Source organism: Centroberyx affinis, unplaced genomic scaffold (assembly GCF_046629955.1).
Source record: "Centroberyx affinis isolate AG114_WGS23_722 - 3 ecotype Tasmania unplaced genomic scaffold, CSIRO-AGI_Caff_v1 ptg003820l_1, whole genome shotgun sequence".
In the NCBI taxonomy this organism is placed as follows: domain Eukaryota; kingdom Metazoa; phylum Chordata; class Actinopteri; order Beryciformes; family Berycidae; genus Centroberyx; species Centroberyx affinis.
Window position 1 is genome coordinate 1 of NW_027281681.1, and position 13,421 is coordinate 13,421.

General features: G+C 40.3%; 1 protein-coding gene across 1 annotated transcript; it reads left to right on the top strand.

The window, feature by feature from the left end:
* Nucleotides 1-1,640: 1,640 nt before the first annotated feature.
* LOC139662505 (C-type lectin domain family 4 member F-like) lies at nt 1,641-12,533 on the top strand (the record flags this gene model as incomplete). Its single annotated transcript, XM_071541196.1, has 4 exons — nt 1,641-1,796; nt 2,835-3,010; nt 4,733-4,848; nt 9,139-12,533. Coding segments are annotated over 4 exons (635 nt in total), but the record flags the coding sequence as incomplete, so codon positions are not given.
* Between the last annotated feature and the right edge of the window lie 888 nt (nt 12,534-13,421).

Sequence of the window (13,421 nt, forward strand, 5' to 3'; positions counted from 1 at the left end):
CCAATGAAATAAAAAATGACATGGTATAAATGGTTAGCATAAATGTACTGTACATGCTAAACTGCACATAATTTAACATTCTAACAATGCACGTTGTAAACGTTCTGCACATTTCTAATTTGATAGTATAGGAATGACAAAATGACCATACTCTTGTTTTTTGTTGTATAGCACAATTTCAGAATGGGTATTTTATTTTCAAAATGCAGCAGTGATTACATTTCAGCTTTTTTGTGTAAATTACAGCTTTCTTAAGTAGGCTAATGCTCTTTCTCACAACACTTTGAATACCTCTACCTGACACGTTTTATTGTGCACTGATTGCAAAACTCATTCGGCCTCTCTGCTCCTGCTGATTTCTTATGGATTCCACCTCTTAAATCAACTGCATGAGTTGAGTCATGAAGGGCAGATGGAGATGAAGGGAAGGATTTTTTAAGCTTTGAGACAACGACACTGAGACACTGAGATGTTACTGTGACACTGAGTATCTATCCTCCTACGGAGTTCAGAGATTTCATTCCTACGATGTTGAAAAGTTCAGTTTTGACTTGTAAACATGAATAGATTTCTCAGCTAGAAAAACAGAAAGGCAAAAGCCTCAACAGATAAATCCTGGATCCGTTCCATTGGCAGCGAATGGGAGCCTGGATTTTGGGATTTTGGGATATTATGACAAAACCTTATGGTGCTTTCACAGGGATACAGGCACATTTTCTGTTTCGTAAGTGTTTGGGCTTGAATGAAATGAAATACGCCTTTGGCTGCAAAAGAGCAGGCTAAAATCCTGCTTTGGCTCGGGGAATTATTTCATCCTCCCTTCGGAGGGCCGTACGTTTTGAAAGATTTGTGTCTCAGAAATAAACAGAATTCTGCACAGTCAGACTTTGTTGTCACTGAACTTTTATTTATCACATCGTATCGTGGTTGTATCGAATCGTAAACCCCATATCGCGTATCGAATCGCATCGTGAGATAAGCAGATCGTCCCGTCCCTATAAATAATAAAGACAGGTATATTTAATATCTACTCCGTAATAGTATTCACCTCTTCCGACTTTTGTAATGTATCATGGTGAAATGTATTATGTATTTTGTATAGTACCCTCCTTCTTCAATCTACTATATCATTTTCTACTTTTTTCTATTATTTTTTATATATTTCTTTGCACTCTATCTTATGGAGATGTATGCATTCTGGATCTATATCCTCTGTAGTATTAGAGATGAAATAGCCAGACTATCTATTTTGTACTCTAACATTAATTGTATCTCATTATCTTATGGAAATGGAAATGTAATACTTATATCTAATTTTGTAGGGTAGAATTATATTTGCTATTGCCTATTATTGTTGACTTTTTGAAGCGCATTTGCATTGGGGAATGTGAACCTGTTGGATTCTCCACTAATTGGCACCTGATTATTTAAAGACACACCTGATGGCAATCAAGCACAGAGCGAATCTGATGAAGCAACATGCGAAACGCGTAGTTCACTCCTTTTTGTTTTTAATGTGATCTGTTAATAAAAAAGTGTCAATCCTAGTATCCTGGTGTGCGCTGGAATATTGTTTTTTTTTTTTTAGATAATAAAGTGTATCTATCAGCCAGTTAATCGGTCAGTCCACCTGTGCCCAGATAAGAACCAGCCGCAGCCCGGTCCTGGTCCAGAGGTGCAGAGCCAGAAGCAGAAGCAGGAGGCGAACGTCACGGCTCTGACCGCCGCCATCGCCAAGCTGCAGCAGGAGAAGGCCCAGCTGCAGGCCAGGCTGGACGCCCAGACCGCCACTAAAGGTAGAGAGAGGCCTGTGGAGGGTGTGTGTGTGTGTGTGTGTGTGTGTGTGTGTGGGGGTGGGTATGACTTAAGTCACTTTCAGGGACACACACCAGACTTAAGACCAGTTGATCGGGGACGGCTTGTGCAATTGGGGACAAAAGTCATGTCCCCAATTGGTAAAAAGCTGATTTTTGGGTCAGTGGTTTAGGTTAGGGTTAGGTTTAGGCAAGTAGTGGTTATGGTTATGGTTAGGGTAAGTCTCCAGGAAATGAATGTAAGTCTATGTAAATACCCCAAAAGTGACATAAGTAAGACTGTGTGTGTGTGTGTGTGTGTGTGCGTGTGCATGCTTCTCACATACATATGCACATCTAAGCACATGTCACATACTGTGAGGGATTTTAATTAGTATTTGCTTTTTATCATCAAGTGATTCTCAACCTTTTTCATATCAAGGACCCAAATTTAGTCCACATTAGAGCCACAGACCCCTATTTGATGAGATTTTGTCTCTCTGACCCAAATCCGAGAATATTTTTATATGTTTATATATATCTTTATAAACTATTTTATATTTTAGATATGATTTGGTCCAGAATTCCATGACTATCTGTATTGCAGGTAGAGAGTTAACAGAGAAACTATGATCAAAACAGTCATTCTTCTACATTCTCTAATTGTGTTAACTTCTTGTAAATGAAATAATGCTGAACTTTAACAATAGATCAATTTGCTGGGGAACCCCTGGAACCCCCTCAAGGACCCCTGGTGGTCCCCGGACCCCACATTGAGAACCACTGATTTAGACGACAGAATTGTGTATCATGATAACTCGATGTCATTATTCTGTCACAATACGATAAACAATAATATTGAATTATTGCCCAGCCCTTGTTTGGGTTTGTGTGTGAGATGGATATGTGTACTATGCTAACATGTTAATTATCTATCACTTCTTCTTCTTCTTCTCCTCTCTCTCTCTCTCTCTCTCTCTCTCTCTCTCTCTCTCTCTCTCTCTCTCTCTCTCTCTCCTCTCTCTCTCTCCCTCTCCACAGCTCCTGAGGTCGTCAAACCGGCGTCGGCGGCCCCCATCGTCTGCCCGGAGAACTGGGTCCTGTTCAACAGCAGCTGCTACTTCATCTCCAGAGAAACCAGGGACTGGGAAGACAGCCAGAGCTTCTGCCAGAGCAAAGGAGGCCACCTGGCCATCATCCACACCGCCGAGGAGCAGGTACACAAGGGGTCCGACTGTCACTTCACTCAAATTAGTCACATTTCATTTACATTTGAATATTAATGATAAAATGTACTAGGGCCGGCCCAAATGCCATTTTACAGGCTTTGAATACTTGTAATTCCCGAACAAACATTTGAATACTCGTTTTCAACAGTAGCTCGTTCAAAACTCATTTGAAGCATTAGGATCCTAAATTTAAGTTTGAATGTCAAGCTAATAAACGAATATCCGAATTGCCGAATAGAAAGGAGGGTGGAGGGGAAAAAAAGGTGTGTGTGTGTGTGTGGAAAAAAGGGGCTGACTTGGTTAAACCTTGATAAATTCCCATTCAAATTTTTTTTTTGTTCGCTTGTGAACCAAATTCTAAACATCTTTTTTCTATGTGAGCTTGTCCTGTTGTTTCTCTTCTGTGCTCGGACTGTAAAAGAGAAAGAATTTCTTCATGTTGTAATGCCAACAGGCATGAAAATAGACTTGCTTTTATCAAGAAACCCAGTGGTCTAGTAAGGAGGAAGAAATTCACCACAGAGTCACCAGTTTTGGTAAAAGGTTTGGGGAGGCCGATGTTGCAGAACTAGTTAGTTCGCCAACGTTAACCACACACACCCAAAGAAAACATAAGGAAACGTCTGTTGTGTAAATAGGGTTATCCCTTGAATTTAAAAAGTTGACCAAAAAAAAAAAGCAAATGAACATATATTTTATTGTTTGGAAGATAATTAGATGTTTGTCATTTGCAGGATAGGATGAGCCACAATGTCTGTATCAGGGTTTTATCTGTAGAGTGACTTGAAATGTGTGAGGCAGGGGTTCAGGACAGGCTGTTGTGACTTTTGGGTTACAGGACAGTCTGTCTAACCATGAAAGGTACACAACCGTAAAGATGTAAGGGATAATGCCCTTCGAGGTTTCCATTATCAGGAATTAATGGACGACAGGGAGGCCAGAACCGGCCTCCGCGGAGTCCATTAATTCCTGATAATGGACACCTCGTCGGGCATTATCCCGCTTATACCATGGTCACTTGCCAAAGAAAAAAAAATTAAGACCATTTATATTTTCATGCGTTTTGTAATCAAAATCTAAAGTTTTTCACAAGCCATAACTCAGTTTCCCTGGTAACACCTGAGGGTTTGACTAATACCTGGAACAATCATTACCATTTCAACAATCATTTCCCATAAGGTTCTTATGCAATGGAAACGTTGTTCACTGCTCCAGTAAATAGGACAAACCTTAGATACGACTTGGCAGCGGGAGATATTTCTAGTCCGCTCAGCTCATAGAACCCTTTGGCTCAGCTAGGAGCCAGAAAGCTAACGTTATGCTAGCAACATTCAAAGTCAATAACAAACAGTAAATATAATTTGACAGTATGTTTAACAACAAGACTAGCTAGCTATCAGCCATGTCATTGTCCCCAAATCAATATCAAGATTTTCACAAACATACAAATTGTAAACGGAGGCTTTGACTTCGTCCCCGTTGCTATGGTTACTCATATTAGATACAGGCTGATGCTACGTAGCCAGCGCATTAATTTAGAACGGTGAACAGACAGTTTCACTGGAACTACTTCGTAGGTGTCCATTATCAGGAATTAATGGACACCCTGCTGCCAATCAGAATCAAGTATTCACCCAGACCATGGTATAAAATGGATTTAAACATATGCTTTGTGTGTGTGTGTGTGTGTGTGTGTGTGTTTCTTGTCAGACGTTCCTGTGGGAGCTTCTTCCCAGAGGCCACTGGAACGCCTACTGGTTCGGGATCAGCGACGAACACACGGAGGAGGAGTGGAAGTGGGTGGACGGCACCCCGCTGGTCGGCGGGTAGGTTCCCAGTCTGAACATGATAAACACAGAACTCATTTCTTCTCCAAAAATGCGACTTCGCCCCTCCTGGCTCCAAGCCTCCTGCGATTGGCCGCTCGCTCCGGTCAGCAGATGGTAGCTGTTATTTTAGATGAAAACAAAGAAATTGTTGGCGTTGAACAGGATCTGGACAGTGTTACACAATCAGCTGGATCACTGTTCATCTGCCTGCCTCTCTCTCCTGGCTTCCCTCTCTCTCTCTCTCTTTGTATGTCTCTCTCTCTCCGTGAATGTCTCTCACTAACACACACACTCTCTTTCTCTCTCTACTTTTAACACACACACACACACACACACAGAGTCTGACTGACCTTTTTTGGACTGTGAGCTCTGTTGAATGCTGATCCCTCATGCTTCAAAAGACTTTGGCACAGGTTTTGGCTTGCTGCCTGCACAGTGACGGTCAGTCACCTGGTCCATTAAACAGGGCCAAAACGGGGCCAGTCAGGGCCACTCAGGGCTTACTCAGTGTCAGTGCAGGCTAGTGGGAAAGTGCTTCGAATGGAGGGGAAAAGGGGGAGTACTTTAGGTTACAGAGTCCAAAGTTTGGCTTATTCAAACTCTGCAGTGTTTCCTCTTTCAGTTCAGTTTGTTTGTCCAGCTGAGAACGATGACCTTTGAACTCTGGTGGCACCGAATAACGGCACCGAGAGACTCAGTCCTCTTAACAAGAGAACTGCGGTGCGGTTCTTTAGGAGTGAGAACGTAATCGAAACCAGCTACAGGAAGCCACCCCAAAACACAAGGGATTATGGGTAGAAAGAGACGGATGATGACATCTGATAGCCAGCGGTTCTTCATGCTTGGAAAGCCTAGCAGAACAAAATGAAGTCTGGACTGATGCTCATATCCAGCTGTTTCTTCACGTGTTCTTAACTGGTAGGGAAACACCACAGAAGAAGAGACAGACAAGTCCATCATGCTGAGATAAAGGCCATGCAGCCATTTTAGATTCACAAAATACTTTCCCCGTTTGATTCAACTTTGTCGCTGTAGCAACAAGACGCCACTCCACATGGGTTACTGTTGTATCCAATCACATACAGTTATGCAAAGCAATATTTCACAACGCCCAATGGTATGTGAGTACGGAAGCGTCGTATCCAATCAGGAGCAACCTTCCTTCAGCACCTGTGAGTCGCTATCATGGAGGCGCGATATCAGTTAAGGAGAGAAAGGCAGTTTTATTTGATGGGAGGGGCGGGATTGTTCAAAAATCTGTGATGTTTTATTGGTTGGAATTTTTATTTACACCTATTGGTACACAGTGAGGTCACCACTAAAGATTTTCAGCTTTCCAGGAAGTAAAACTAAAGAGATTTTCATCTAAAAATACAAGAACATAAAGATTTTGTCTTTTTTTTTTGGCATAAATTGTCAAATAGGTGTAAGGTATGATAGTTAGAATTACTTATGTGTGACTTTAAAGCTCTGTGTAACTGTGGTAGTGTCTTGGGTTGTGTCTCTTCCTCTATGATAAAACCGCAAAATCAGTGATTCTGTGATCTGTTGCTCCGGTAGAGGAGACTGGAGAATTGTGTTTTTTTTTCTCTCTCCATCTCTCCATCTCTCCTCTCTCCAATCACACTTCTAGCACATAAATAAAGCAGATTTCGACAGTATTTAAAAAAAAACTAGTCATGCTGCTTAGAGCTGCAACGATTAATCGATTAGTTGTCAACTATTAAATTAATCGCCAACTATTTTGATAATCGATTAATCGGTTTGAGTATTTTTTTAAGAAAAATAAGTCAAAATTCTCTGATTCCAGCTTCTTAAATGTGAATATTTTCTGGTTTCTTTACTCCTCTATGACAGTAAACTGAATATCTTTGGGTTGTGGACAAAACAAGACATTTGAGGACGTCATCTTGGGCTTTGGGAAACACTGATCCACATTTTTCACCATTTTCTGACATTTTATAGACCAAACAACTAATCGATTAATCGAGAAAATAATCAACAGATTAATCGACAATGAAAATAATCGTTAGTTGCAGCCCTAATGCTGCTGAATTGTTGGTTAAGTGAATCGCTTTCATTATGTTTATTAAAACAACAAAATCCGGTCGGAGGTAAACTTACGCCGATGCCGTTCCATTGGCATAAGTTTGGGGTTTGGGGTTATATCATGGCCAAGAAGCTGCACAACCCAAGGTACTACCAAAGTTCAACATCACTTTAAGGGCAGCAGACTTGCCTAGAAGTAGAAAGCCTGAGCGATACACAGAAGGTTGCTGGTTGGATTCCCTGCAGCAGCTTTAGAGCATTGATCCAGATGTGAGCTGGCAGCTGGAGGCTCTGCTCACCCTGGCTGCAGCCTGGAGCCAGGTATTTGACTCCGGTTCAACTGCTGCAGGGGCGCTGCACTGCAGGTGACCCTGACCTCTGACCTCTGAGGAAAAACAAATGTGCAGTGTGTGTGTGTGTGTGTGTGTGTGTGTGGAAGGGATATGTGGAAAGACAAATTCCGATTGCATTGTGTAAGACAGACTGAATGAATGTTCTTCTTCTGGCTGGTATTATCTCAGGTTACTGTGAGTATTTTGCCCTCCAGTTCCCTCCCAATTCCTCGCGTTTAATTTTGGCTTCAGGACAAAATATTCTGTTCAGAGAGAGGTTTTACTTCCCCTTTAGTGCCAAGTCAACAGGGTTTCTAATAATCATATGATGTCTCTTCCCCTTTCTGAAAAATATTTGTGTAGATGCTGCTCGTTTTCTTTGGCTCGGTATTCCTCTTTTATCCCCCCCACTCATTCCTTCCCTTCCTCTTTTCATGCTGAGTTGTTTCTGTCTTTTTTTTCCCTCTCATATTTTTTCTCTTGCCTGTGTTCAGATGGTGCTCATTTTTTACCCAGTCCTGTCTCTTCACTGCTGCAGTGGTTTTTGAGATTTATTTTAATATTTACCCTTTAATCTGTTTATCTACTTGTTTGATGTCATCTGCAACTTTTCTGTTTGTGATGATGATGCGTTCCTGGCCAGGTCTGAATAAGTGATTTTTAATCTAACTGATTAAATGAAAGTTAAATCATTTTTATGTATATATAACAACTGCTGGACTCTCACCTTCAGCTGCAACCTGCTGCCTGAATTCACACTGTGACAGAATGCTGTTTTGTGTCTATGTACACTGATATGGATAGTCTACTGTCTATACTAAATACTTCATTCCACCCCTATCCTGAATTAACATCAAGTAAAATCATTAAAGGAATACACTATACAAGTTTTTGGGAGATTGGTCCATTGGTCAATTTACCCATTAAGTGATGAGAACATAGACACCAAAATCATCCATGTGTCCCTGGTAGATCGTTTACTCCATGCTAACGCTTTAGCATCCACTATGTTGAATGACAGGAGGCTCCATGCTAACGCTTTAGCATACACTATGTTGAGTGACAGACTCCATGCTAACCCTTTAGCATACACTATGTTGAGTGATAGTAGGCGACTAGCATTATCCAAAGTAAGAAGACTGACCTTAATAAAAAGTTGTTAGTGTTTTTTTTATTATATGGCCTGTAGATTAATACATTTTTAAAATAGAATTTAAAAGTATCATCATTAACTCAATATAGCTGATGTAGCTACAGTTTATTTTTGGAACTATTTCAGGTGAGCAACAACGTATTCATCCGCTGTGCTGTGATTTTTAGCTGTACACAGTCTCCCACAGCCACCACCTTCACTTCCTATGGAAACGGCAAAAGTAGTCCCCAGTAGTTTAAAACTGTTAAAAATGTTATTTTCATGTCGATTTTACCAATCACCAATCATATCATTTAAGATTACTTACTATTTAGCTTTAGAGCTGCTACAAGTTCTCATTTTCTCCCTTTTGAGGCGATGCCTACTATTACTCAACATAGAGTATGGTTAAGTGTTAGCATGGAGCCTCCTATCACTCAACATAGCCCCAAAGGGACGCTAGATAGCTATGCCATTACTAGTGTCCCAAAGATCTTAATCCATCTCACTGTTAAGGAGAACTTCATCTAACGACACCTTCCTAACGCCTGCTCCTTGGAGGCTCAAACTTACATTGATTGTCCTTTGGCTTAGTATCATGTACACACCACCATAAAAGTTTCATAGTCTTCCGTTTTCACAAAATGCGGCTTTTTGGAGCTGGAAGATATAGCTAACCCTACCACGCTGATGAAGCTGATGTGACTAAATACTCATCAGATATATTGTCGACTAAACTGCTCTCCCTCTCTCCCTCTCTCTCTCTCTCTCTAGTTTCTGGGAGGACGGCGAGCCCAACAACCACATCGACGAGGACTGCGGCTACATCATCAAAACCCGCAAACTGGAGCGCGTGGCGGTGAAGAGCTGGTACGACGCCCCCTGTGGCATGTACTGGCCCTTCATCTGCGAGAGGGAGATGGGCACTGCGGCCGCTAACAGCACCGCCGCACCGCAGTAAGACGAAAGACGAAAACAACGGTCCGTTTGTCTGGATTTAACAATGGGAACGGTTCACCAGCAGGCAGTTTGTCAGGTTTTAACAAGTTGGCAGGTGAATTGTTGTTTTTCTCACTTTTCCCCATTAAACCTAGAGTTAAAGAGCTTGATGTATTCCAAGTGAAAATCCACCCTAAATCAGAATTCACCTCTTGTTACTATGATCTGAGTTTCTTTGCAAAACAGTGACATCCACTCTCACAAAATGCCTGCTAGAACAAAATGAAATTATTCTATCTGCTAAAAATAGTAGGAAACTGAAGGCCTTGGTTGACAAAATAGCAACAGTCTCGCAAACTGGATCCTCTCTGCTTTGGAGATATTTCATGATGAATGTAACGTTTTTCTCCAAAATGGATATATAGTATTTTGTAAATGAACTTGTCATTTGTGAACTTTAAAGGATAAGGCAGATGTTTTTTAATGCACTGCTTACTGTCAACAAATCCTATGAAAATAACAAAATCAACAATGCGTTTGCTCTACTCCCGTTACTTTCTGACTTCCCACGTTCCGTTTTTAGCCGTCAGCCCGGAAGTCATTGGCTCCAATTGTAAGCTAAAAACCTTGAAATACAGCTCACAAAGACATAGTTTACATTTAAAAAATCGCTAACTGTTACCACGAAAAATCAAGCTATTGTAGTTATTACCAAATAAATTAAAATGGGAACAAATTCTTCATTATGCTGGGGACTATTTTCGGTGCTATGGAACTACTTTCCTGAGATCGCAAAGTGTTTACAGCCGGCTTATTAAGTTGTTTTAGGAAAAAGTCGTCCGGCCCGGTGCATCGTGATGATGAAATATGTTGCCCAGAGCAGCAGCATGGCTCTTTGACGTGTTTTTAATCGTTTTTTTAATACAATGGAGTGCTATGGCTGCTGGGACATGGCTGCATTGGGCACCGGCTACATGGATGAGATTTGTTGGCAAAACAAAATCATTGCTGATTTTGTTATTTTCATAGGATTTGTTGACGGTAAGCAATGCATTGAAAAACACCGGCTTTATCCTTTAACCACTCTCTCCCAAAGCCAGAGTGAAGAGTTTTTACACTGCCTCTTGCCTTATTTGTATTGTCTTCTACGGTTTTTGTCCAAACAGTGGACATAAGCACAAGCAGGGTCGAAAGTAATGGATTACAATGTATTGAGATTACAGTAATTTAAAGTGTGAGAACATGGAAACAAACATCACTTTAGACAAATTACACTCTGTGAATTGGATGAAATTGTCCATTTAATTGAATATTCAATGTATTTTGGAGATAAATTCATATAAAAATAACAGAACTTAACAAGTTGGCAGGTAAATTGTTGGGGTTTTTTGGTCACTTTTCCTCCAAAAAGTGAGGGGGGAAAAATCAGAAAATAACTCTAAGTACACAGATTATGTCACTGAGTTTGAGTATTCCAGGGGATTACATATATCATTTCAATGTTATGCTGATAATTAATAATCTGTAATGGATTATGTATTGAAAGTAATTTACCTAAACCAGAGGTCGGTGTTGTGGTTTTTGCAGGACAGAAACTGAATGTTTTGGTCACTGGCTGCAGTTACTGATTCATCCCATAATTCACCGGCCATTTTGAATATTTTCTCAGATAACTAGATTTTTTACAGTAGAGTAGGACTGTTACCAGGCCAAGTAGCTGGGAGAGCAGACAAACAAATCAGAGCCAGAATTTCTGAGCGTTTGGTTGCTGGTTGATGGTGATTTCCCACTCTGGATATAAAGTGGATTTAGAGCGGCTTATGTCTGTTTTGTAACAGAGGCTGTTGTAAAGTCAGATAGTTTTCATTTTCACAAGTTTACATACATTTTAACAGCTGTTGGGCCACAATTTGTAACAAGCAAAGGCTATGCATGTGAAACAGAAACATTTTAAACCAACTTTATCCTGGCTTCATCCTTCCATAGCGCTGTCGTCGGACAAAAACTGTGTTCAAAATGAATGTTTAGTTTTTTTCAGGGAATGAAGAAAATAATGCTTTCTTTCTCATTTAAACCTTTTAAACCATTGTTTTTTAACTTAGTGGGTTTTTAACGGGATTCAAGGGCTTAAGGGTGATGAAGCTCACTCAGCACACAGAAGATCTTGTAAAATTCAAGTGGGGAAAAAGAACAAAAAAAAAAACCACCCGAAATTGCTGTTGTAACGAGGCCCATTGTGTTTCTGTCAGCCGCTGCAGTGTGGACTGTGAGCCACATCAGCTCAGAGGGCCGACATGCTCTGCTTCTGCTAAGGCTGCTTCAGTAGCGCTGAAACGATTAGTCGATTAATCGATTAGTCAATGTAGAGAAAATGAATCCATTATAAGTTTTGATAATCAATTAATCGTTTTAGTCATTTATCAAGTAAAAACACCAAACATTTGCTGGTTACAGCTTCACAAATGCTGAGATTTGCTGCTTTTCTGTTTAAACAAAACTTTGGTGCTGATCATCACCCATAACTTGTGATGTGCAGTCATTATTTTTGACATTTTATAGACTAAATGATTAATTGATTAATTAAAAAAAAAAAAAATCAATAGATTAATCAATAATGAAATCGTTAGTTGCAGCCCTAATCTTCAGTGTAACCTGCCGGCTCGTCTCCACACCTGAGAGGAGCGAGTTACAAATACATTGCAATGTGAAATGCCTTACGATCTTAGAGTCAGCTGACATCAATCGCGAGTCCCTTGTATTTTCTTGTTGAAGCCTTGGAGGACGGTGGTGCTAACATGGCTGTGTGGACTGTCAGGTGTCATGCTGTGGTGCTTCAGTTCATCTGTGCCTTAAACTACAGTCCATGTTTCCATTTTAGATTTTTTGCATCAGGGATTAAAGAGAACAATCCATGTTTTCAGACATTTTTTACATGTGAAATGGGATTAAAATTAAACAGGGATGATGTCGCTGTAGCAGCTCCTTTTAGCTTATAGCACAGCGTCAGGTTTATTTCTGCTGTACATAAAAGATGTTGTATTAATTAGATGGGTACATGATTATGATCTAATGTTTCAGTGAAGTAACCATTTCAGAAAAGCGATTGCTTTGAATTTCTTGTAATGCACTTTTATATGTCGATGTTTTCAATCTGTTTTTCAGGCTGTTTTGTTTGATTATTTTCAACATGATATAAATCAAATATGTGAAATTATGCAGAAATGTGCTCTGTGGGTTTTGTAAATAAAAAAGAATAAAAAATAAAAAATAATTTCTGTACATTCACGTCTCCTACCTTGATGTTACCTCTTTTGGTTCACTAACCCTGGACAAAGCAAACATTTATTTTTTATTATTATTTTTTTTTTCAGGCATTTTGTTTTCCTTTCTCAATCCTACAGCTGAGCATTGTTTCTACTCTGTCCAACACTGCTGGATGTGACTTAGAAATTACATTATATTACGTTGTAACATGTAGGCTACATTGTAACATTTGTAGCAACAAAACAAAAATCTGATTTTTGATAATTGACCCAGATCAGGGCTTATTGTTGAAAAAAGCATCACATCTGAATCACGTTGAGCTAAAATTCAAACAAAAAAACCCATTTTACTCTTTCTTCTTTTCTAAAAATGAGGGGTTCATTAGGGGTTCTTCTAAAATCCAAAGGGATCTAATAAGCTCCTCAGGTCCCTCACTAGAAAAAAACAATCCTAAAGAGTTCCTTGAAGAACCACCACATGTTAGAGGTTCCTGGAAGTACCTTCAGTGTTCAGGATCTCTTTATGAAGGGGTTCTTCAGGGAGCCTACTGGGGTCCCCCTGTGGTTGCAGTCTGAAGAAACCCTCAGGGTTCTTCAAAGCCCTTTTACCTTTAAGAGTGTACACTGACATTAACCTGAAGCTGTGGTCTAAATGGTTAATTGGCTTTTGAGCCTCTGACATAACCAACCTAACCATAACCCTCTTGCCTTGGCCTCGTTGCAGCTTTGCCCAGTAGGTGGCACTGCTAACACAAGTGTTCAGGGCCTCTGGGTAGCCTGCTGTTGTGCTAAACTAGTTCTGAAAAGCTCAACATGTTGACTATACAGCAAAATACTGCAGCATAGCAGAGGTGG